This window comes from Phalacrocorax carbo, chromosome 2 (assembly GCF_963921805.1).
Source record: "Phalacrocorax carbo chromosome 2, bPhaCar2.1, whole genome shotgun sequence".
In the NCBI taxonomy this organism is placed as follows: domain Eukaryota; kingdom Metazoa; phylum Chordata; class Aves; order Suliformes; family Phalacrocoracidae; genus Phalacrocorax; species Phalacrocorax carbo.
Genome location: NC_087514.1, coordinates 78,344,867 through 78,371,571, shown reverse-complemented (window position 1 = coordinate 78,371,571; position 26,705 = coordinate 78,344,867). Strand labels below are relative to the sequence as shown.

The 26,705-nt window shown below is 41.9% G+C and overlaps 1 protein-coding gene across 4 annotated transcripts in view; it reads right to left on the bottom strand.

Moving 5' to 3' along the window:
- ADCY2 (adenylate cyclase 2) overlaps positions 1-26,440 on the bottom strand; it is a 218,695-nt gene extending 192,255 nt beyond the window's left edge. Inside the window, exons 1-2 of one of the 4 annotated variants that reach the window (XM_064443349.1) lie at positions 25,713-26,440; positions 6,976-7,173 (exon numbers count right to left, since the gene is read on the bottom strand). In XM_064443349.1, the coding sequence (XP_064299419.1) occupies positions 6,976-7,173; positions 25,713-25,943 (429 nt within the window). In that variant the 5' untranslated portion in view covers positions 25,944-26,440. The remainder of the gene's footprint in view (positions 1-6,975; positions 7,174-25,712) is intronic. The other 3 variants (XM_064443348.1, XM_064443351.1, XM_064443350.1) reach the window with 3 other exon arrangements.
- Between the last annotated feature and the right edge of the window lie 265 nt (positions 26,441-26,705).

The window sequence follows — 26,705 nt, the reverse complement described above, 5'->3', positions numbered from 1 at the left end:
AGGGTTTCATCAGGTTCTTCTGATAAAGGTGCAGGACACATTCAGTCCCTTCTACTTTATATTACATTAAACCTCTCTCATAAGCCTTACAATGAATGCCTGAAGAGATCAGAAATATAGCAAGACTATTATGCCCTGATGTTATAATTTTTGAGACTACTGTTCCAGAAGAATGCTGGAAGGATAAAAGACGTTTGAATCACAAAAACTCATGAACTTTTGTAACTCAGAAAATCCATCTCTTCAGTTTGTAGATGAACTTTGGGCACAGGTCAAAGTAAATTGTCATTTAAACTATTTCACTAGTCCCCAGACAGAAGTAGTGCACAGGAATAAAGAACTAAAAAGATGCTCCTGGATCACTGAAGTCCATGACTCTGCTATCGAAGACACTGAATGACTCTACGATAAGGTCAGCATTCCACTGTAAAACCAACTCAGTATTTCAGTCTTTATTACCCTAAGGATATTAGCCACTCCACAAACCCAGTGCCCTAATGGCTAAGGGATTTATTCTAATTTCCAGTTTAAATTTCATTAATGGCTGGCCTTTTTTTTTTTTTCTTTTGTGGTGTATATGTGTCAATAATCCCTTATCTTCTGTAGCTTCTCCTCAAATATGATGTTTGCAACCACGGATTATCTGTAGATGGCAGTCACACCACTCTCAGCGTTCTTCTCTTCTGCTGATCTATACCCAAATCAAGTTCTTCCCATCTATCTCCTCTCACAAAACTCTCCTTTCTCCCGGCAATCTCACTTGGTGCTCTCTGCATTTGATCCAGTTTCAGTTTATCTTTTTGAATGTGACCAGAAATAGAAATGTACATAGTGATCTGGGGTGGTTTCACCCTTAGCTGCATACTTTGCCATCATAACTGAGTCTTTTCTGGACACATATCCTAATGACCCAGGGATGAACTAATGCTTCTCCTCTTCATTCTGCTTGTCCCTGCTCATTTTCTACTGATGAGCTCTCAGTCTATAGCTGAAATTTCTGCTTTTAGTTCCCAATTGCAGGCAGCTTACCTTTCCTGTGATTAAATTCCATCTAGTTGCTATTACTGCAGTCCTCAAGGTCATGCTTTTCTTCCCCATAACATTCTGATCTTTTGCTGTATTAGGAATCTTTTACCTGGGTCATCAACAAATTTCATTATTGCAGTGACATTCTGTCACCCCACCACTAGTAAAAAGCACTAATAAAGGCAAACATTCCCCAGTGAGCTCCCTGAGAAATTCAGTCAGCAATCTTCCTCCTGCCTGATGCTCTCTGAAGTCACACCAGCTGCCATTTCCCCTCACCTATATGTACAGTTACTTTAATACTCCTCATCTCCTCTAGCAGTACTTCTAGTCTTCAATTTGGCACTAAACCAGATTTATTTATTTATTTTTACAAAACTGCTTTCCCTATTTAAAAAAAGAAATCAGTTCTCTTTCCACGAACAGCTACCACAATGCACTGCCATGACATACTAAAGGTTAACAATGGCACATTAGTGCTATCAGGGTGTTCCAAGGTTCCCCACACTATTTTACCATCTTAATCTATGTATTACTGATTTTAATGACTAACTGGCAGGTCTCTAATAGCTTGGCTTTTTCCCATCTTCTATACAGATATAGCCATACCAGACTTGATAAACACATTTAAATGTCTTGCTATTAAGCTTGTGACTTCATATGTCTATAAAAAAAAAAGAATATTAAGATAAAAATCATCTGTTCTCCTTCCTCAAATCTAATTGCAAATACAGCTTATACTTGTGGATTGTGGTTTTCTTCCCTTTCTATCACACCTAGTCCCAAAGCACAGTATCATCTGCTGGGCAGCATTTTCCCCTTTCGTACAAGCCTCCCAGTTTTCCTTATATCGTTTTCAGGTGACTATTCACCTACAAGTTACTGAACCATGCTCCTACAAGATTTAGTTCCTTTCTCAGGATACTCATTCCTGATAGTATGATTAATCGTGAACTTGGAAAAATGTCAAGTCTCCCCCACACTCCAGATCCTGAGCCGGCGGTACCGCTGACAGCAACTCATCCTCACTCTCCTGCGCGGCAGGGACTTCACTGACAGCCACCCTGCTCTCATTCTCAAGTGTCTAACTCCTTTTCTTTGCACTGCTTAACCACACAACAAGTTATTAATAATTTGTGGCAGGGGTGACTTTAGATGAGGCAGGTCCCAAGCAAGGTGCGGAAATGGGACCTGACGTAACTCTGTACAAAGAAAATTCTTCCCTTTCTATGGACCCATTGGCTCATGCCGCTGGCTAATACTGGAGCTAATTACCGCAACCACAGAAACTCTGTGCAGGCCCTCGCCCCTAGCACACAACAGACTCATGTCCTCAGGCGCCAAGAGAGTACAAAAAAAACCCCCAGAGAATTATAAATACTAATACAGAAAATTTTGCCTGCACTTTGTAAACCGGGGCTGCTCCAAGGCCCGAACTGAACCACTCCATACCAAAACATTAAAACAAAATTTAAAAAGTGCTTTAGAGTCAGCTCAAAAAGTAGCATTTAGGCTAAAACAGCCAAACATATATTCGAAACACATCACCCTGTGGCTAATTTTTTTCAGAAACCAGAAGCGTCAAATCCTGCTTGAAGTAATTTTTGTGCTGTAACTGAATATAGACAAGGAGGAACACATCTGGTGCCTGGGCTGTGCAAACATATTTATAATTAAGTAGAATTGAATACCAAAATCCAGCAATGATAGAACTCATTAGACTAGTATAATGTTGTATAATTACTCTCTTTTTTTTTTATATCATCCACTGTATGCTTTAAGAGCTCTTTTTACCCATTGCTATCAATGTGCTATGACATATTTACATACACCCTGTATAAAAGGCTGAGGAATATTAGGCATGTCAGAGGATGACATGGGAAGGCGACTGTTGTACAATAACTACACTGTCAGTGAAACAAGAGGAAACCAATTTAAATTCATTCCCTGGCATGTAACTCTACAGATGATAAGTACTAGATTTACATTTTGTAAGGAAAGGTGCTCCTTTCTGCAGTAGGGAAAAGCCCTAACATGGCAAAATCAATCCATCACCTTCTTCCACCAGCACTACTTCCTCAGCTTGCCTGCCTTGCATTACTGATTTCCGCACGGACCTTTCTGTACACCGTCCTTGGATCTTTCCTCACTGAGACCATCTCCACGCATTACCCTCACATTGTGGATTTTGAAAGAACTGCCAGCAGGCAATTGCTCTCTCTGAGCCTCTGCATTACTTCCTTTGCTCTACTTCTTTCCCGCCAACCCTGGCCAGGTGTCCTGCAACTCCTACCATACAGCCCAGCCTCCCCCCTGGGCTGTAAGACAGTGTAGTGCATGTAGGTCCTATCAAAGCATCCAAGTTCCCTGGGCCACCAGGGAAAACCAGGGGTCCACTGCCAAGTTTGGCACTGACAGAAACTTGGGCTGACACCAACAAAAGAGGGTTGCCACACTTCTTCAAAATAAAGTTTGTCAGGTACCAAAGACAGTTGTCATCGCTGTTCTAATTTTTTTTTCATTTAAAGCCACCCACTGCCTCACTAAGGCACTTTCCATCTCCCTCTCAACACACTTGCTCCTCTTCATTGTCCATGTAGAGTAAGGGAGCTTGGACTAACTAAAGAGGTAAGTTAGTTGGTTCAGTTGATAGAGCAAATATCCTGGCTCCTCTCATAGGCGGGTTTGTGACTATGCCCACACAGCCTAGTGACAATCACAGCCTTTGGATCAGGCTCAGCAGGCAATTACAGAGCAGGCATGGGGCTTGCAGACCATCTACAGCTGTGCTGCCTTCCCCCCTCAAACCCTGGCCAGACACCTACCCGATAACAGCTTTCTCTCCAAAGCTGTATCTGCCACCAAACAAGGGAGAAGGAAATGCAGACAGATAAGAGCAGTCTGCAAGGGACAGCAAAAAGATAGCTGAAACCAATTATGATTTGCACTTATTTCACATCAGCCCACAGGTTTCTAACAAAAAGAAACAACAGCCCTGACCAGCCACTTTATTTCCAGCCCTCTACTGTTTGTGAAAGTTATTTGAGCTATGTGCCTTCAGGCTCAGGAGGAACTGCTCCACATTAAATAGATATTGAGCTCATAATCAAAATAGTCTCTCTGAAGTGGTATTTTTATTGTAAACAAAAGCTGAAAAAGTTCACATCTAAGGTTCCTTCAGACAACAGGGAAAAACTGCATTTAACAGTTGCGAACAGCCAACGGCAACATTAAGCCAAAATTTAAAGGATGCAGGGTTGTCTTTTAAAGGGGGAAGGCTTGTGCACAAATGAGAGAATAACACATTCTTTCTATAAACCACGGTATGCAAAAAATCTATCTTTCAGTAGTTAATGGTACAATTAAGAAATGCCATATTTTTAACAAGCTTAGGATTCAGAAGACACGAAAGATATGATAGTATTTTTAAACTCTGCTGGACCGGAAAAAAAAGTTAGGCTGTAATTTGAAGAAAATTAAAATAAAGCACTTGTTTAGTAAGTAAGTGTGCATGAACTGGCTCTTTTTTAATTTTTATTTTAATAACTTTCTAATTAGCTATGTTGACAAATATATTTGAAATTGAACTAATTTAAATTTTACATCATATTTCTTTTCTTGCATAAAAAGGATAAAGGAACAACAAAAACACCCTAATAAGCCCAGCAATTTTTTTTTTTTAATTCACAAAATGTAAAACATGAACAAAGAAACTGTCAGTGATCACTGAGGAAGGATTTTCCAGATTTTTTTTCACATGTAATTATAGGAGAGAACACCGATTATTGACCTACGTATTCCTGATGCAGAGCAATCAAAACACCAGCATCACAGGAATACACGGCAGTATTTTACTGCTCACTGCTTTTTTACAAATGTTCAAAAGCATCAAACCTGTGATCAGTCTATTGTGCAAGGTGTCAGATTCCCAGAAAGATTCCCATATTTCTGTAGTTTACTCTTAACCGACACTAGGCAAAAGTATGCTTACAAAAGTGATCAACAAAAAAGCACTGCTAGCCAAAGGGGGGAAAAAAGCGGTTTGGGGATCAAAGGGCCCCACTGCAGGGAGCCGCACGACCCCGACTCCTAGCAGCGGCCAGGGGCCACCGTGCCACAGCCCCTCTCCCGCCAGATGCCAAAGACGCCTGCACGGTGGGGTTAAGCCACATTATCTGTATCTGGGTCCAGGCGTTCTGGAAAAGCCCTGCCCGCTCTGGGCTGGAGCCTGCGCAGCACTAGGCAAGGCAGACGCTGCTGCTGGCAGAGCAATCAGCGCAGCTCCCTCCCAGATATCCTCTTCTCCAAGCAACACTTGCACGCAAAGCAAGGAGCAGAGCGAAACATCAGTGGACTCGTGCCCTGGACACCTGCAGGAAGACAGTGCCTTTTCGCTGCAGCTCTGCAGCCCTTCCTGCCTCAGACGGCCGGCCACATCCCTTGGACGCTGCAGGAATGCCCACATTTTTCCTAAGAAGGAAGCAAGGCAGGACAAACCATCTTCACAGGCTAAACACAATGCCAGGACCGAGACATCAACATCCCTCTTAGATCTCTTTTATGCCACATGGTTTTGAAAATCATTATTCTATCTTCCAAATAACAAAATTAAACTCAGTAGAATCTATGGTGAACAAATAATATGGCTAATTAAATATTTGCCTCTAAGCTTGAAAGCCTGAAATTTTCTAGCATGACATCCCACAACTGGCAATGAAAATTAATAAATAAAAAATGTAAAACCATGTGAATTATCTAGACTTGATATCACAAAGATGCAGGGACTCCCATGGTGAAACCTTATCTAGAGAAAAATATCACATGTTCTGATTTGCTTTTTATTACATGCCAGTGTGGCGTGGTTTGGTACATTCAAATAATTATAAAACAACAACAACAAAAAAAAAAAGCACAGGAAGGCAGTTTCATAGCTAATTAATCCTCGAACCTTCCAAGAAAATGAGAATATAAAAGTCACCCACAAAGGTAAGGGCTCCAAATCAAACATTACAAACATACACCAGTAATTTAAATAATTTGAATTAAAGATTTTAAAGGAACTGCTTGCATACTTAAAATTCAGTATTTGCATAAGTCTTTGCAAGATCCGAATAACAAGTCAGAGAATTTGTTTCAAGTTTATCTTAAAGACCCAGAAGGCACCCCAGATACAGCACTACCATTTAAAGGTTATAACAAGCTCATGGAATCAGCATGGAATTTTCAGAAGAGATATTGATATATTTTAAAGACTTTTTTTTGCATCCTTTGAAGGGTTTTACAATTATTATATCAGGAGTATTCCCATGCAGAGAGACTTGGGAAAAGGAAAAGGATATGGCAGAAGACGCGTTCAGGCACAGCATTGGATATTGCACGTTATTTATGGATATTTCAAAAATGCTGCTATTAAAATGCAATTATATTTTTGCTTTGTCTTCATTACAAAATTTTAAAAATGTGAAGGGTACTTCACCGGTTTTCTACTCATTTACTTCCCTAGAAATGCAAGGAAACTCCCAGTCCTCTTTTCTCACACGTTGCTAGAGAACATCTTGATGACCACGGCAAGCCTACACTGAAAGCCTGAACATTTTAAGCTGAAGAAGACAGAATCAGCAGTCTTGAACAAAACTCGCATTTATGCCATGCTAATTGGTCACTAGAATCAAATATTCACTGTACAAATAAGTCGGTGACTGGAATCAAATGTTCATTATGCAAAGTAGCTTAAAAATATAAAAGCAAAATCCTTCAAATATTTCCATATTCTAAGTACACACATCTCTGGTATTTATAAAACAGATGCAGGGAGTCTCAGCATGCAAACGCTTAGTCACAAAAACATTTTATGAGATGTCCCACAAAAATTACTGTGAATACTTTTGCACAGAATGGTTCTTGGAAATGTACCCAATGAAGTCAAATTAATAATAATGACCATCTTACCTGATCCCAGGGACAGATGATTCCTCCAAAACACATAAAGAGATATCCCATGGCAACAAGACATACCCAGACCACCAGAGAAAATACACGAAGCAGCTTCTTAAATACAGGTTCTACGCAGACAAGGATAAATATAGCGAAAAAAATTGCTAGGGCCGTTGGAACAGTTATTAAAAATGCCACATGGTCTTCAATTTCCTGGAAACAAAGGAAAATGAAAAGGAAGTTAAAAACTAATGTACTTAAATGTCAGACATCAATAATATACTTTAAACTGACTGCAAATGGAGATCTCAGAAAGACATGGCTGAATATCAAAAGCGAGATGAATCAAAATAGGATTTCTTCCACTATAAGAAGCTGTTATTTGGAGTATTAACTTCATAAGCAACTATTAACCACACTACTGCATGGTACTTTTTTTACTAAATTGAGGAATTGAAGCAGATTGAGAAAACTGTAAATTACGCTACACTAATGCATCAGGCCCATAGCGCTGAGCAAATTAAAAGGCAAACCCAATCTGCAGAAGCAGCATAGCCTTTCTGCTCCAGAATTCAAAAGATTTCTCCAATTAATGTGGTTTGCAGGTGAAAATTAAGCATCCCCAGTGAAGACTGTGGCTGTCAGAACGCCTCCCAAATCAACTATGTGCCATAACTCCATGAAGGCCTTTGTGACAGTGGTATTTGCCAAGTACTATACATTTTGCTTCTGTTTATTTGTCTGGAAGGATGGGCTCTAGGTTACATATATACATTTTCTCCTAGCAACTGCTTACTTCAGAATGCACAAACAACACCCAGAGCAAGGACTAGAATCTAACTTGAAGTGAATTTCAGAATAAACAACATTTAAATTTATTTACAGACCTTACATAGAAGTTATTACACTAATATCTTTAAATCATCTAGTGATGGATGCATTAAAAAAATAAATATTTTATCTTATATTCCTGTATGTGTTCAAAAGTATCTCTGGTTGAAGTATAACAGCACTATATCAAAGTCTGGTCATAGGATCCTTACTCATTCCGGCAGCTGTTAGGAATTTTAACAGCCTCATTTGTAGCAAGAGGGATTGCAAAAGCAGGCCCCAAATGCCACTGTTGCAACAGTATAAAATCCTCCACTAACCACACACTTCATGCAGAAAAGCCTCTTATCCATTTATTCATGCTGGCAAAATCTTGGGAACAATCTGAAAGTGCCTATTTGATGACTTGAATGACATCTAAGCACAAAGAAATAACATTTCTTTTTCCCTGAGTTTTGTATTTGCTTCCTTAGTGTCCTGACAGGGGTTGTTTACTGGTGGGTTTTCAACTTAAACGCTTAACGTTTTACTTAAAAGCTTTTTGATGTGACTTTTTTTCCTTTCTTATGCGTATAAGACTTGCTACAGTTAGAGCAAAACTAGAAATTTACCAGTAAATTGGTAAATTTACAAAAATTTACTAATGCTGTCAGCATTTTGGGTTTTCCCCCCCCTCCCAGATCTGGTAAGTTTTGCAACGGACATCTGTAGAGATACTTGCTGTGAGGTTCTTTCCCCCTCCTCTCTTCAGACTTCCCCGTTGTCCCTGCAGGCCTGGCTGCACTCGTGCTGCACCTGGCGGCCCTGCCCACCCGCCCCGCTGCAATCCCAGCACCATCGCGCCTGCACCTACCCCCAGCACCGGCCGCCACTCGCACGCACAAACCGCAACCGAACCTCAACCAGTAACCTCCGTATTTCAGCAAAAGAGGAGAGGCACAGATCGCCTCTCTGCAGAGCGCGTTAGCTGAGGCTTTACTCTGTGCCGACACCGGCAGGTTCAAACCAAGGGGAATCACCATGATGAAAGTCCACATCTTATTATGCAGACTGCAGATTGTCTTTCACGTACCCCATCATGCCCGACAAAAGGCAGCTCATCTTTCAGCTCTTCCTATTCTTTCTTCCCTTTAAGATTGCAATAACAAGCAATTATTATTGCAGCACTGATGACCAGGATACAAGCAAAAGAAGAGTCGAGAAACTGTGATGGTGCTAACTTTGAAATGCAAACACTAATCTTCCAAATATTAAATACACACATTAAGGTTTTCAAGCACTTGGTTCGTCACACTAAAAACAAATTTATGGGCTTAAAGTTAGGCACAGAGGTAAGAGACAAAACATAAAACCTAATGAGCAGTAGTAAGAACTACTGATTTACGTCTCTGAATTCTGTGATTTTGACAATTCCCATCTCTGAAATTTGTTTCAGTGAATTTATTTAGTAATGTCACAATCAGTGTCAGCCCAGATAATTACAAAAGCATTTAACTTCAACCTTTGACTTCTGCACTTCAGGTGGAATTGCAAAACTCTTGTTATAAGGTCAGCGGAATTAGTCCCTTCACCAGGGACAGGACAACATCCCATTCCTTGCACCATCTGTCACGCAGTCAAGGTCGCAGCCGCGAAGGAACCCACAAGATTCTGGAGGAAGCTGAGACTCAGGAAAACCACAGATTTAAATGACAGCAAATCGGTATTTCAGTGATAATGATCATGCTACAAATATACCAATGAGAATATCCACATGCACTTCAGCAGCACGCTTCTCCATTTCAGTAAAAAAATAAAACGGTTGTGCTTTCTAGGACAATCTTCCTTCATAACAAATCAACAATACTTAGATTTCAGTTTAGAGCATATATACGGCCACACAGCTACAATACAATGCTATATGTATTCTATCATTAGATCAATCCATCAAAATGTTTGTTCCAAGTTAACAGCTCAGCAGTCACTTTCCTTTTCTTAAGCCTACACTAATCTCAACACTTAGCTGAGCCGATTTGATCACTAAATCTAAAATTTTATTTCTGCCTTCTCCCCTTCTCTGGTTGGCTATTGCACAATTTTGCATTTTGTTTTGATATAAACGTATGCAGGAAAAAAAAAACCAGACCACAATATATCAGCTCCTCGTCACAGGTAACTGAATGCAACCTCACTGACGGCAGCGGGGCATCAGCGCTCTGAACTGACTACAAAACAACCTGCTTCCGATGTCATAAACTGCTTGCAACACTGCACGCTGTGTGAGTTCTGAGTTAAAATTGAGATGTAAAGACAGAAGAGTATACACATTAGGCAACTAAAAATATATGAGAAAACAATTGTTATTACAATTTGAATCCTTTCCAGAAAGCCTTAATGTGTACAGGGGGATTTTTCACAATCCTGCCTGTAAAATACACATTAACATCAGGTCAACAAAGGCAGACCATGTGAGGCAGGGGTTTATTCTGGAAACTGCTTTTAACAATATTTTCCTTTTACTTCAGAGGAACTAAATGTTTATGAAATCGTGACTTCGAGAGCAGGACATTTAAAACTTGTAGCTTCCTGATCAACATTTGCAATCATCAGTGTGTTTAGCAGGTTAAAAGCTAGTGTGGGATGCCAAGATAAATCCTGAAGGCTAACTGTCCTGTTTCCCTAACCATTTCACAAAGAGGTGGGGGGAAAAAAAGCCCAAAACGCTTTCCTTCTTTTTTTGTTGCTAGTCTCAGAAATTAAAATACACCAGAGCTAATGGGATTAAAATATCAGCATGACACTTTCAAACATAATGGCTAAGCCTGCAATACATGGATCTTGCCTGGCAGCTCTGTCTTCCTAAGTGTTTGCTATCTTGCTGTCTTTTAATTACTGGAGAAATTTAGAAGTCTACTGTTAGAAACTTTTCCAACCCCACTAAATTCTTCAGAAGTGTGTGATAATCTTATCACCACTAAAATCTGTAGAATCACTTTCACTCATCTCCCCAAAGCTCACAGCCTTCTCTCATTCTACATCTTGTTCTTTCCTTTTCCAGATAATGCCATGCCCTCAGTTTAATTTTAAACAGCAAAGCTGCTGTAGAGCACTTCACTGTTTTATATAAAACCATACAGCTTGACAAAGTACTCTATAAAAATGAGCAAACAAACGTTTAAAATACCAGTTCTGGCATAAAATCTTTTATCATGGTCCCTCATTCTTTTGGTACTTTTCCTTTATTCTTTCCATCTACTGGAATTTGACAGCAGTCTATATACAGAGGGTTCCTGCTGGGACCTGAAATACCACACGCTTTGAATTAACTCGAACCATTTACTATATTAAATTCCTGCTAAAATCACTTTTTGCTGAGATCAGTGAAACACTTTCAAAATGTAAATACTAAAAAAAAGTGAGTAATGCTTTTCAGACATTAAAACTATGTATCATTTCATACATCTATCTTCAAAAATGTTCACAGAATCACGTTAAAAAAAAAGTTAGAGGGCTCAAGGATTACTAACTTACTGACCTTGCTATCAAAACAGGACATCTTCCTTTAACCATACTGACTGACTGAAAGAATCTATAGCAAAAAAAACAACAACCCAGTCTTCCTGTAAAGCCTTTTCCAAGACTTGAGAGAACCAAAACGATTTTCAGAAGACATACCATCACCCCTTCCCTTCATAAAAGTGGAATGCATTTCAATTTTCAAACACCTCTCTACAAAGCCAAAAAGCTGCAAAAGTCTTCTGGCTACTTGTGGCTCTCATCCCATGGTTTTATATTTTAGTCAACTTACTTACAGCTGACTGCTCCGCATGCCATCTGCTAGACAGCTGGAAAAATCTCCATTTTATTAGGAGGTGCCGTGCCGTGCTCCTGGCCGAGTAGCTGTACAGCTTCATCTATGACTTCATCATTTAGGACAACTGAAAAGTTTTGGCCCACCATCTCAGATTTCTTTTCCATCAATTTCATCATTATTAGTCCATCTTCAGTTCATAAATGGTGCAGTGTCTTTAAGGCCAAATGCTGTTTCCAAGCCCACATGGAATTTTCTGGATTCACAACTTAGAAAAACTCCTCTGCCTTTCATGCCTCCCATTTATCTTTCATAACACAAACCTTTGCTTGTTTTACTTGCTTAGATACCCAGTTAGAAGCCTTCTCACGTGCCTGGTATTTTTTAAACACTTCTATTGAGCTTTGTGCAACATGTTCAAGGACAACAGCAGAAAATTAATTGAACTGTACCTTTTAACCAAACTGTCCTGAAGTTTGTGTCAACGAAGCTTTTGGTTTTCACTAAGGCCCTATGTAATTGCATGCCTGAGATTTTTTCCCTCTGATTCAGCATTCCCTGTTTGGCTTGGTAGATCAATGAGAACAGCATCAGGCTCAAATCCAGTAGTTTCATGATGTCTGTTGTCTTGAGAAATTCAGTTCTCTCTATTAATGAGTCTGATGAGCAGTCTACGCTTGCTGTTAGCACACAGTGATACCTGACTCCTCGCTAGTCCACGTCACTCCAGCAATTTGTACATCACATGTATCAGGTAATTCTGACCAGCATTACAACTTCCAAGCTTCCGCATGATGTCATATATAACCAGATCTGCATTCATGGCCAGATTCTAGATAATTTTGTATTTTTTAGTATATTGTGACACTATTAAAGTCGTAAGACTTCATTCAAATCCTTCAGATGACATTCTAGTCACCTGGAGCCTCTCCTCAAACTTGAAAGTCATGAACAATGTGTGCTGTAAAATGGCCCCCATACGAGAAGTGTGGCATTTTGCAACAGTGCAATAATTCTGCCGAAATCAACAGGAACTGTTCTTTGACTTTATAGGGTTTGTCCTAGTGCTAACTAGACTAACATAGGACTAATAGTGATAATACACTGATCAACCACATAGGTATTATGAACGCCCTTCTGACCACCACAGTGCCCAGCACTTTTTGCCAGTGGATTCTTTTTAGTGAGTCCAACTACATATAGATGTTGTTCATCTTACTCAATAGAAAACAATTGCATCCAGGTTTTTCGAAGTTTGCCTGATAGCTATGAACAATCCTCGCCTGCCTCAGTGTTGTAGCAATGATTATCAGGAACACAAAGGCTGACATACCAGTGATCACAGACTTCTCAGCTTAATGCAAAAACATCAGACCCCACAGAGGGTTTGGAAAGGCTTTTCGGAGGTGCTGAGGAAGAGTCAAAGGCCATGGCTGCTGTGCAAATAACAGTAACATAAAGAAGGATAAAAGTTCTGGAGGCAAAATATTGGTTGCTAGTGAAGAAGCAGAGAACTATGCAGAAATGCTTGCAAAACGAGACAGGTTGACAAGCATAAGCTCAATAAGCAGCTAAGAAAATGTGTTAAAAAGGTAATTCAAAGAAACACAGAAATTCTGGGAGAGGGAGCCTCTAGAAGGTAACTGAGCTTAATCTAAACCAGAAAAGAATTCGTTTGCTGCCACTTCAAAGGTCATAGGAAACCATTCAAACTGGCAAGGTAATAGAAACATAGTACATGGTTTAAGAGAAGCAGCAATGTCATAGAGACTTGTAATTCTCAACTAAAGGAAAGGACAGGAGTTGATTAAACGCGGGCAAGAAGGAAATGGCAAACAAAAGAAAGCACAGACTCACTCTCTCTTTTAAAAAATGGCAGAGAAATAAAACACCCATGTGAAAGTATACACTATTCTATATAAACACTAAAAGCCTAAGAACTAGATGGAAGAACTAAAATTCCTGTTGTTAAAAGAACATTATTTACACAATAGTCTTACTGAAAACTTGGTGGAAAACAGACCATCACCAGAATACTGAAAAAGCAGGAAAGACTGAAAGCAGGGACTGAAGAAAGGCTTGTATCAACAATCTAGGAGAATCAACAAATAGCATAAAGACCCTATGAACCAAAAAGCTAGACTAAACAGCAAAGGCTTACCAAAATAAATGACCTAGAGGACTGGTCATCCAACCAGGATGGAAACTATTTGAAATTCTATGAAACACAGAGATAAGAAAGGCTGTCAAAGAAGAAAACACAACAGGTCAAGGGATACTTCAGTGATTCCCAGCTAGACTGGTTAAGGATCACAACAGCAGATGGAAGCCGAGACCACTGTCTGTGTCTCACGCAGAACTGCAAAACAAAAACAAACAAACACCCATACAGAGAAAGAGAAAACATTTAATCTGATCTCAAGACACGGAAAGAACCTGGTTTATAAAACAATACTATTGAGGAGCTGCTTTATAACAATGACAAATCTTGTTAAGCAAACAGATTAAAAACAAAATCCAAACACTAAAATTGAAAGGGGGAGCTAGGACCTTACAGATTAAACTTTTTGTAGGTGGCCTGGAGACACTATAAAACGCAGAGGCACAGGCCAAAAGCTAATCAATTCCCAAAAACAACCTGAGAAAGACCAAAACACAACCAGAATGTCTGAACAGCCAAGTGGTGAAGCTTCTAAAAACTATCTTTCAAAATAAAAAACAAAGAGGCGGGATAATAAAAAGGATCATAAAATTTATCAGGGTTAATATAAAGACTCAATAATGCAGGCCAAAAAAAGAGATTGAGAAATCTTTTTTTTGAAGTATAAAAATAAGTAGTATATTCTTTTTGAAACCTAATCAGGAATTGGCAGCCTGCTAAAGAACTTTTAAGCAAACAGACGATGGAGGTTAAAAAAAAAAAAAAAAAAGAGAAGAGCAGACTGTTGTCGAAATGGTTTGGCAGATGAATTTCAGTAGAGATGTATGAGAAGTGATGCAGCTCAGACAAAACAATCCTAATACTATATATGACAACACACTCTTGGTTGACTATTAACACTTAGAAATTGAGATATTTGGTGTTTATCAGGTAGACCCAGGAAAACATCACTTTGGTGCTCACTAGCAGTCAAAAAAACAACCCAAATTGCAGGACACAGGAAAAGAATGAAAAAGGGAGAACATCACAATGCCACCTCAATGCATGATGAACACCATAAACAATTGTGATCCTACCGCCACGACCACTTCCAAATGAATACAAAAGAGCTACAAAAGATAGGCTTCCAAGGATGGTAGAAGCTGCAACGCAGCGGCTAGATACTGATGGAATAACATTTGTCTTTAAGGTTTCCCTTCTCTGCATGGAGTGAGCACAACCGTCCTTTGATACAGCTCTTTTGATTTTTAAAGACCATCTCAGACCATCAAGTGGAGGGAACAACCTCCACTTGAGCTGCCTGCATGCAAATGTGTAGCCAGGGAACCTCATGAGCCTGTGACTATTCCTACTGTATCATATACCATGGGATAGAGGACAGACACTTATCCCTGCCAAAAACGCAATTAGCAGAATCAGGGTGTATATTTTGTATTTTTTATGTACACAAATATGCCCTGTGCAAACCCCACACAGCCAACCTGAACAGTGAGCAGCTTTACCTATTTCTTTATACATCCTCATTTGCCCCATCAGCAGTTTTCTCCCCCTTATTTTCCATCGATTTGTAACCTCTCATCTTGTTAACCACGTCATATAAAATCTGTCAGTGCATACAACCATTTATTTAACAAGCTGGGGTTCAGAGGGCCCACAGTGCGTCAGGGAATATGAATACGGCTGTCATCCAGCACAATCTCAATCCTCTCTCAGGCTGGCAATTACCAAAAGTAGCTCTACTTTAAGACATTTAACGGCCTATGAAAAACAAGACAGTCCAGCCCAGTTACTAGTGGCTACAGCACTCAGCTGATGCATTTATAAAATTGTGTTACCCCATGAACCTAGGGGGCAGTCAGAGAAGACGAACCATGTCCCACAAAGCAGCAGCAGTTAATTACATTCTGCTCCCTGAAATGGCCCCATCAGAACAGGGCTAAGCCAATACACAGCAAAGTGAGCAGAAGTTTGACTTGATGAAACTGATTATTTCAGGCTCCAGAGCTAATTAGCACCTACTCATATCATTTAGATTATTTTAAATGTAAATGTAGTGGTCAACATCTCCTTCTTGCCTGCTTTATTCTCCATGTATTTGTTCTGAATTCCTCTCAAAAAATGTGGCTTAATAACTTCGTTTAGCTTGTTTTTCAGATGTTCTCAAAACCCTTCTTCATCTTATTATTAAAATAATCTTAAAGAAACTCTCCAATAAATACAACTACTATTTATGCAACATCCCCAAATGTGGATACATGAAGATAAATTGCGTAGAACACTTATGAAAAATGTATGCTTTGCAGTTAAATATATTCAAAATATGTCATTGTTGAAAGAGCTCCATCAGTTAAACATCATGGATAATACATTACTTCACAGGACTCGAAGACATGTTTTTCAGATTAGCTGCACTGTAACACATATTAAAAGTGAAATTACAGCCTTCCTTGTACCCATACAGAGCCATGCAAGTCAGTAATACTGACATACTCGTTCGATTCTTTGAGCTATTTGATACTGACAGTTAACATACTTGGCTGTCACTTTTAAATCAAAGCTAAAAGGTGGCTTTCCCTCACTACTTTACTCCTGACATAGTAACTTGAGAATCGGGCTGTAGTCAAAAAAAAAAAAAAAAGTCAAGATGGAATTTGCTTAAAACTAAGGACAACAAAATTTGGACAAGGGAGCACACGAGTTTTAGCACATGAGGAAACAGAGCTTATTTTAAAGGTCTGCTTAATGAAGAAAAAGGTAAGCTTAGGTTTCTTTCTCCACTGGGTCTTTTTAAAATACATTTTGCAAGAATATTCCACGGTTTTAATGTATCTGCATAATAAAGTAACATGAAAAATAGTTTTAATATTGAAAAGTCACTACTGCCATTGTGTAATTACTTTTCAAGTTTTTCCTAAGGTTTTGCAATTACTTACTAAATACAGTTGTTATTATCGCAGAAAAAAGTTCTTAAAGGTTACTCCCCTAAGTACACTTTCCACACTCTCAGACGTGTCTCAGTTCAACCGACTTCAAACCAAAGAGATTTCTTATTTCATTTTTGACTCCAGGATCAGGCCCACATTCTGCAGTGCGTATTACTTCTAGAATAATAAAATTTCAAATAAAGGTAACCAACACGTTAAGTTATATTTGAAATATAACTGTACCAAATAACAGCTCTTTAAAGGAGCAAAACTTCAGACACACTCATAGGAAATGGAGCAAAAGGGATTCTGCAAATCCAGGCGTTTCTATTTAGTACTAGCTGAGGGGTTATTTAACCAGTACTGTTACCCCATTTCATTAAAGCACAGGTTTGAAAAACAAAGAAACAAAAAACAGTCTGGTCAATTGTTTTAGTATTAAGCTGACATTGCGCCACTTGAAGGAGCGTCTAAAATCTCATCATTTACCAGTCGGGCTTGGAAATTGCCTGGACTCACTGGGACAGAAAACAAGCCCAAGTGAAAGACTATGGCCACTTTCTGACACAAGTCAACAGGGTGCCAGTGGGGATTACAGGACCAGCTACTTGTCTGGACAACCTACCACCTCCTAGGTCTTGACCAGAGTAGACTGTGCTGAGACTACTGTACCACTAGAAAGGACCACCACAGTCAGCTGCATCAAAGAAAGGGAATCTGTCAATCTACCAGGGTATGTAAAGCAAGAGGAGCCACTTATGAGGAGCAGCTGAGGAAGTGGGGTTGTTTAGCCTGCATAAAAGGAGGCTGAGGGGAGACCTTATTGGTCTCTACAACTACCTGAAAGGAGGTTGTAGTGAGGTGGGGGTTGGTCTCTTCTCCCAAGTAACAGGACCAGAGGAAAGGCCTCAAGCTGTGTCAGAGGAGGTTTAAATTGGATATTAGAAAAAATTTCTTTACCAAAAAGTTATCAAGCACTGGAACAGGCTGCTCAAGGAAGTAGCTGAGTCACCATACCTGGAGGTATTTAAAGACATATAGATGAGGCACTTGGGGACATGGTTTAGTGGTGGACTTGGCAGCATTAGGTTTATGGTTGACCTCAATGATCTTAAGGGTCTTTTCCAACCTAAATGATTCTATGAGAGTGGAAGCACTGGCAAGCAAGTGCTGAGCCAAGTTCAAAGAGCATCTGTTTTCCTAACATACCTCTCAGGAGAAATAAGGTGTCTGAGTCTTCAGCCTGAATTTGGTCTTGGTGGAAATGGAGCCAGGGGAATCTAGCCTTCCTATGATTTTCCTGCAGGGCTGACCAAAGTGCAAGCAAATTGGAGGTATGGATGGGTAAATTTTACCTGGAATGGAAGGACAGCAACCCCCATTTACCCAGTCACTAGGTAGGTCCACTAGGCATGCCATAGCATTTTTGGTTCTTCAGGAGGTCCCACAGCACACAGCTCAGCTGCCCAAAGAGGCAGGTGGAAAAAACAAGTTCTAACTACTTCTTCAAACCCCAGTGAGCGAGTAGGTCTGAAAAGCCACCAGTCCAGATGGGACTCACAGGACTATCCAATGATCAATGACTAGACTGGTTGCACCTGAAGCTATAAGGGAAACACATCCAGGCCAGAGCACATCTTATCCCAGCTGCCCTCTGGAGAGTGCTCTAAGCATGCAACCAGAAGCCATTGCTCCTGCACTCTGGAGCACATCTTCCAGATTAGAGAAACTTCAAAACTAGAACCATGGATGGTCAAAGTGGATGTTCTGTTCAACAGACCTGAGGGCAAGGTTGAGAGGCCAGTGGTGATGGGTGCTGCTTTCTTTGCTTCTCCCAGATGCAAGCCTGAAACAGGTTCTCACCAGGAACAGCAAGGGGCTTTTATATTACGTAGGTACCATTAACAGTTCTGTTTAGAGACAAGAGATAAAGAAAATGTTTCTATACAGGTTGGAGAAACAGACAACTGGGAGGATAAGTGTAGAGACAGCCTCACACTCCTCGGCACAGATGGTGCAATAGTCCTTTGAAGTTTCAGCATCATCTGAACAAGGTTTGGTGTCTGGAGGTTGCTTATTCAAGATATAAAAATAAAAGATCTGGGGAAGAAAATGTGTGGAGCTCTTTTTTTTCAATAGGATCAGGAGTGATGCTCAAAGAAAGAAAGAGAAGGCAGGGAAAGGGGGAAGAACTGTCTGAATTCACTTCTTTTGGGGTCCATATCCCCCAAACCAGAACTCTAATCTGTTGGCATCTTCTCATCAACACATATCAATAAGGCTTGAGCTGACTTAGCTCCTTCCGAAATATGCAGAAGGCACTGTGGCAGCACTTAGCTTGTTTGGGATCACAGCTTGGCTGTGACTGGGTATGTAGGCACAGGGTGAAACACTACAGGTGTTCAGCTGCACTTTGTTCCCACCATGCTGGCACACCCAGCCACTCGAGATTTGCAGATCCCTTCTATCTGTGTTACCATCAGCTTGGAGTGATGCACGGGGTGGTCTGGAAAGATTCCAGTGACTGCTACCATTGTAATAAGTTTTCTTATTCACAGCATAAATGTAGGGACTGTGTTCTCTGGTTAATGTCCTTAATCAAGGAAACTTCTTGAAGGCTCAGCTAAAGCAAGCTATTCACCATTTTTACAGGGGTTTTAAGATTCCCACAAATGGGTCAGATATATTTGCCCACAAGGAACTTGAAACCAATTTAAAATATTTTAAGCATGATAAACAGACAGGTATGCACAGATCCATGACAGATCCACTATGAAGTTGTCAATACATGATTTGTGAATCCACGTACCTGGCTTGACGCTGATAAAGACAGCAGACAATTGTAGCCCAATCCATCATCTGTCTTATTCCCATTGCACCTCAGTAAACAACAGGTCTAGTCGGTATATTATTTGTCACTTTTGTCAGCTGCAGTAATGATTAGGAGTTGTGGATCCACTGTTTTGAGTCAAAATTTGTGACATTAAATAAGATTTCCATTGCCAGGGTATCCATAAAACTTTAACTTATTAAGATTACAGTTCAAGGCTAAGTATTTTTCGAACACAGCCACACCTATGGTTTTATCCAGTTCTTACTCAGCATTCAGGTTATTCAATATGAAGGATGAAACAGGTATGCAAAGTGAGGTTGCCACCAGCACCTCATTATCTTCATGGCTCTCTGTTTCCAGGCTTGTTAGGGACTAGCAAACAAAACAAGCTCCTAGCAGCATCAGCAGTAACCACAGATGTACTGGGAGTGTCATTAGCAAACGCAACAAGAAAAGGCCCAGACTGATGCTGTACCAAGGAATGAAACCAGACACAAAGCTAGGCAATTCCTGCTTCAGACAGGAAGATGCAGAAACCTTTACAGGCCTGACTAAAGAGGTAATACTGGTTACAGAAGTCCTGCACAGACAACCAAAGATACTACTGGAAGGAACACCTGGCAGGGATGGCAATATCCTAAGACTGTATCAAATAGCCAGCAACTACAGCTGGAATAATATATTGTAATATTATGGTGTCTAGAGACAAGGAAAAAATTAGAAATATATAAGTTCCTAATGGAACACTTTAATAAAGGACTTGAAAGCAGAACTGTATGTTCAATTATAGCTGGAATTACGGAAAGAAAAGGCATTATAAATACACTAATGTTTGTTTTGAATTCTTCCTTATCTTGGCAGTAGCAATGATCTGGCAGAATGAGTTTAAGAACAGGTATATGGTGTGTCCTGGGCACAACTACTATAGCATCAAACATGCAAACAACCCCATCTTTGCTTGTCCTTCAATTAGTGAGGATTTTCCTATTTCAATACCTTTGCTGTGACTTAGCTTTCTTTTTGGGGGAATAGATATGCTGGAGTTTGAAAACAGTATACCAGATGCTTTGGCTTACTTTCAGTCTGCAAGGATTCCAAGGAATGCTTTAAGACCTTGGGTATTCTTGGACTTTGGGAAGACAGTTGGCGCTCTTGAACCAAAAAAGCTTTAAATTATACAGGACTGATCTCAAAAGATTCCTAAAATTGAGAATACAAGTGACCTTAGAATATGGCTGTGAACTTAGAATACAGCTGTACTATTCTATGCAATTAGGTTATAACTGAACATCTCATGAATAGGGATATATCATCACCACAACATCAGCGTGGTGACCTTTTAGTGTGGATGGATGAATTTTTCAGATCCAGAGTACTGATGAGAACATCACCAGAGGCATGCAGCAGACACCCTTATGCAGACACCTAATCCCTGTGTGAACATCACCTAAGATTCTGTGATGAGAATGATGGAACATGTCTTCCAAAGCTACTTTTTCCACATAGACTCAAAGACTTTCCCCCCTTCCCTTTCAGGATGAGATTCTGATCATGAAAATCTGGAATGGTTTGGCCGATATCAGCTTTTTACAAGAAGCACCAAGGACTTCTTTTAGACACAGTAAGGCCAATTAGAGGGGGGAAGGATCTGCTGTCATTCTGACCAAGGGCCCAAAGAAATGGCACACCACAGTTCAAGCCCTAGGAGGCTCACAGGACTCTTCTAATCCTCTTCTCTTGGCACAGAGCTCCCTGCCAGCCAGGTTGGCAGCTAAAAAGTTTTAATGTGCTCCTTCAGAATGAGGCAGCTACCTCTGCTTCCATGCAGGATCAGCTGAAGATAAACTCAGTCAGTGTGATGCCAGAAAACCAGCTCCTGCAGAATGTATATCTGCCATGTTGCAGGTACACCTCCCTGGTTAATTGTACTCCCCTTTTAGGAACGATTGCCTACTCCCACTTCTGCTACAGAAGGTATTTGGGCATGTCAGTGATGCAGGTGTGCAGCCAACCTTTGGTTTCTTGGATTTATGAATCAGTAAAAAGGTTCAGGAATCGTAACTAAGCCTACCAGCATGACCATGAACTTTTCAGGAATTTCAAAGAAGCGGTTGAGGGTAATACCTCTGCTCCACAGACAGAGGTAGCTAGGCAGCTAACCCAAAGCCGTCTCATGGTACTTGAGAAGAGGGAAGGCATCAGAGTGCCACATTGTAGAAGCATTTTTCACTCAACATGTGCTCCATTTGGCCAATGATACCATCAAGAAGCATGCAGCTCCATATCAATGTCAACACATTGGCAACCACATCTTAAGAGCTTTATGAGGTCACATGTATCAGCAAGGATTTGGGAGAGAGATAAGTGAGAAGTGCTGCAGACTAGTGTTAAAGGTAAGCACCACATAGCAGGCTTGCAGTCGTTGAGTACAGGGCATGGACCAATCTAAAAGAAAACACATGTACATCTGGCAGCACATTGGTGGACCTTCAGTTTTAGGAGAAGGGACAGAAAGAAGATCTTGACAGACTTAGGTCTTCTCCCACTTACAGAACAAGTGCTAGAAGATTCTGATATCCCTGAACTGCAGGTTTTTATTGAAGCCTGGATCTGTGGACTGGGCACTCTTTGCATCTAGAAAATACATGGACACAGGAAAGTTATGGCCTTCCTGTGTACAACTGTACAATTTGGGCATTATCCCGTTTTCAGTCAGAGTTTTGTTTAACCATGGAAGAATCAAAACATCATAACTGCAGAAATTTCAGATACACACATATTTTACATATATATTTAAAAACAGCATGTTTTTACTCCTACAAATTGCAGTTATAATAGATATGCTCTGGCCAGAGACATATCTGGCCAGAGACAAAAACTGTTCTACATACCACTAAAAATGGTCATAAGTTTTTAGTACTAAAAAGGGAAAGGGATTAAATAATGAGTTTGTCCTACATATTATGTTGAAAGAACAAGACAATAGCCAGACAGAAAATGAAGCTGACCTTTGGCATTTCTAAGCACTGGATGGCTTTCACAGGTTTGGGAAAATAATTTATATTGATTAAAGCAGCAACTAAACATGGATGACCGATCTCAGTTTTCCCATTTTCTGTTCACTACAGGTACAGAAAAATACAGAGGATACTTTGACACAGGGAATTCAAAGTCTGATACTATCACTACATTATTTAAAACTCCAAGCTCTGAATGGTCATCTTTCAAGAAGACTTTGGGAGTCTTATATCTAGTGTTTGAGAAGATAGAGTACTTAATTCCAAAGGTCAAAATCACAACATTTTTCTGAAACCAACAGAAGCAAAATCTCCCAAGAAACGTCTCCCAGTAACGAGAGCACTGTCTGAAAGAAGAGTAATCAGATTTCCAGGCACACTTTGTAAGTAATCTTATTTACTGTAATTTTGCAACAGCTTTTATAAATTTTTCATCTGAAATCAGGAAGGCTACAGCTCATGTTCTGACAGGTTGAAATAGCTGAGTAAGCGGAATACATCCCTGTGTGGTTGGCTGTGTTTGGGAACACTTAAGAATGCACTGCCAAGAAAAAAAAAAAGGCAACTCACGCATCGCAGGGATATATTTTAACAAATGAGTGAAAAATAAAATAGAAGGAAAACCTCTTACTTCCATTGGCTTCAGGGCTTTTTTAAGAAAGCCTGAAACATAAAAATGGTACATGCTTCAGGAATATCTGGTTTTTTCTGAACAATGTCTGATCCCCCATTCCATGTCCTAAGCTGTTCTTTGAAGTACAAGTGAGAAATACAAATTGAGTGTTATGGTGAGTCATTTTGGAGTTTTGTTTCCACAACGGGCTTAAGTAATTTTCAGTGAAATCTTAACTGCTTTGGACGAAATCTAAAGGAAACAACTGTTAAGAAAGATTTCCTTTAACTTCAAATGCACAGCACAGACCTACACCGAACTACTCCCCTTCACTTCCATTGCGCCTCCTTTACAAAATCAAATCTTCTGTCAAAACAATCACTTAATACAATAAAGATAAGGATATTAATATTGGCTCTTGTGGCTCAGACACTCATAACTGCTTGCCCCTTTTCTAACATCAGGCACCAAAAAAATGACTGAGATTCTACGGCTATATAAAAAGGGTATTCTTTATTCAGATGCGGGAGAAACAGATCTAAACATTCAGGAATATTTTAATCACAAATGCAACCAGAGCTAGACTATAATAAAATGCTTTTAGGTGAAACTCTGGGCAGGGCTCCAAAGGATTTTGCCCAACATCCTGTGGCTGGAAGTCCATATAGGCAAGCTTTCTCTCCGCCTGAAGTTACTTTCATCTGTTGACTGGAAACTTTAAGGATGAACCCCACCTCTCTCTCCACTCACCCGTCCAGTTGTTAGCCACAGGAAGATAAAGGCTCAGGAAAAAGTTTTTAAAAGCATTTTATTTTCTCTTCCGGTATGTCTGGAATTCCAAATGCAGACTGAACTATAAAATTCACTTTTTCTGAAGTAGTAACGCCTGGCAAAATTCAGCCAGCTCACAGTTTTGTTTCCACAGCTTTCAGCAGTCCTTCAATCTGGGCCCATATCGTTTGATCAGTGGCGGTTTTACGGCACTGTTGTTATCGTGCATGATTTACTTCAAGAAACAGAATTACAAGAAGCAGCACGCACAATCTGTAAACAAGCTGTAGATCGTACCATGACCGAAAGGTATGAAATTTAGTGCTAAACACTATCAAGCCCAAATTCTGCCACACTGACTGTAGGTATCGCGTACACCTCCACTCCTAACTATGCCTCAGCCTTCGTATCCGACAGACTTCCATTTCCATCACTGGTCCCTTCAGCCCTGACGGACAAGCACCCAAGTTAACACAACAGAACGGGGTAAGGTGTTGCACCTGTATTTTGTACACAGAGCTCCAAATTTGAAACACTTAGGCATTAAACAACTGAATTATGAGGCATCACCATTACTGGCCTCACATTAGCTCTTTTACAACTGTTCTGTATTTAGTAGGAATGGCACTTTAAACAAAAAGCTCAAAAAACAATTAATACAAATGCGATAAGGAAATAAACCACCAATTAACTCTAAGTTTAGCTAATCCTGCAAGCAGTTCCTGCGGTTTTTAAGACAAAAGTTTTGTCATAACAAGCAAGAAAGCAGGATTCTGTCTGTCTAAGCAAACACTCTTATGTGCAGTGCCTTTAGAAGAGAAGCCATTAGATTGTACTAACCTACTCATCCTCGCTCTTAGAGATCACTAGCTCTATTCAATAAACCTCAAGCCTTCCAGAAGACCGTGTGAAGATTTAAAAAAAAAAAAAAACACAAAACAAAACGTCTGAGACCCCTCAAATCCCGGTTCTTTACTTCAGAAGTATACAGTAATGCAAACAGCCTGCCTCTAATCATTAACAGCAGGAAAACTCTGTAAGGAGCAAGAATTTTACTGCCCTCTGCAGCTTTTCCTTTGCGTTCAACGCAAGGGCAAAACGCCACAGATTTCTGGGTGAGATAAACTGATACCGCCTGTCATCTGCCGCCGTGACATATTTTTCCTCCCGAAGGCTGGAAGCCCCGCGCTGGACACGCAGAAAAGGTACCCGACCGAGCAAACTTCACCTGCCTTAAAAACGAAGGCTGCGCTGCCCCGAAAGCTTTCTTGAGAAAATGGGTCAAACGCTAGAAAACGGTATAAATGAAGGGGGAGAGCAAGGAGGGAGCGGCCCCTGCTTGCCTGCGGTGGGCAGTAAGGTGAAAATGGTACTTGGGATACCGGTACGGGCTGCTTTTTTGTGCGGCGATTTAAACCCTGCCACTGGAAAGGCCAACCCGGCCAAGCTGCCAGTTGGAAGGGAGCAGAGCCAATGAATTAAGTGAATTGAACTCGATGCGCTTGTTGACTCAGTTTCCCGCCCCACCAGCCGCGCTGCCGCTCCTCCAGCGTCGCCTCCGAACCTCGGGCAGCAAAGTTTGGGCGGGGGGTCCCCGCGCCCCGCAGCCGCCGCCACCCCGCCGCCTCCCGCCACCAACTTTTCCTCCGCGGGAGCGGCAGCACCGGCTCCCGCCCTGCCCGGCCCGGCCCGGCGAGCTCGGCTCGGCTGGGCTCGGCTCGGCGGAGGGCGCCCGGTGCGGCGGCGCCAGCCGGGCGGCGGCGGAGGGGATGCCGGGCGGCGCGGGTCCCAGAGCGGGAGGGCGCCTCTTACCAGCCCGGAGGCGAAGAAGACGGCGAGCAAGGCCAGGCAGGCGCCCATCACGATGAGGAGCAGGAAGACGATGAGCGGGTGCTGCTGGCTCATGCAGTAGTAGGACTCGTAGAGCCAGTCCCGGGAGCGGGACTGCTCGCCGCTCGCCCCGCAGCCGCCGCCGCCCGCCTGCTCTGCCCGCTCCAGCAGGTAGCGGCGTCTCCTCCTCATCATCATCGCTTCTTGCCACATCGGGCAGAGCCCGCGCAACTCCCTCAGCGCCGCCGCCGCTGCTGCAGGAGGCAGCCGGGGAGTGGAGCGGAGCGGAGCGCGCTCCCGCGCGGGAGGCGGAGAGGAGGAGCCGCGGCGGCGGCGGCGGCGGAGGCAGCGGCATGGTACGGCGGGAGGGCGGCCGCCGTGCCGCCGCGCAGCCAGCCCGGGGCTTGGTGCGCCTCCGGAAAGCGCCACCCCGCAGGCACATGCCTTGCCCGGCTCCTCCGGAGGGGGCGGGAGGCTCGCTCCTCCTCGCCGGGGAGGGGAGCGGGCGGCAGCCCACAGCAAGCGCCCAAGGGCGGCGGCGGGAGCGGGAGGCGCCTCCGCGGGCGACCGTGGAAGCAGCCCCTGCCCCGCGCGCCTCCGCCGGGAGATGTTCAGGGACAAGGACACTAGCCGCAGCCACCGCGCCCCGCCACCCGGCAGACCTGGCCGCCCCCCGCGCCCCCGGAGGCCTCCGGTGCCTCCGGAGGTGCAGCTCCCGGGGGCGCGCCGTGTGCCGCGGCCGCGCCCGGCCTGCGCGGCCCCGGACCTGCCCTGCCCTGCCCGTCCCCGGCCCTGCCCGCGGGGACGCGGCGGCACCTCCAGGCCCGAGAGGGAGTGATACCTTGGAAAATCCCTCTGAAATTACAGCCGCGGGCGGGGCGCTTGGCAGGTCTGGTTTGCTCTTTCCCAGAGGCTGAATCTCCTAAAAATCGTACCTCAGTTTTTTGTCAAAATCAGGCATTCAAGTTAGGAAGA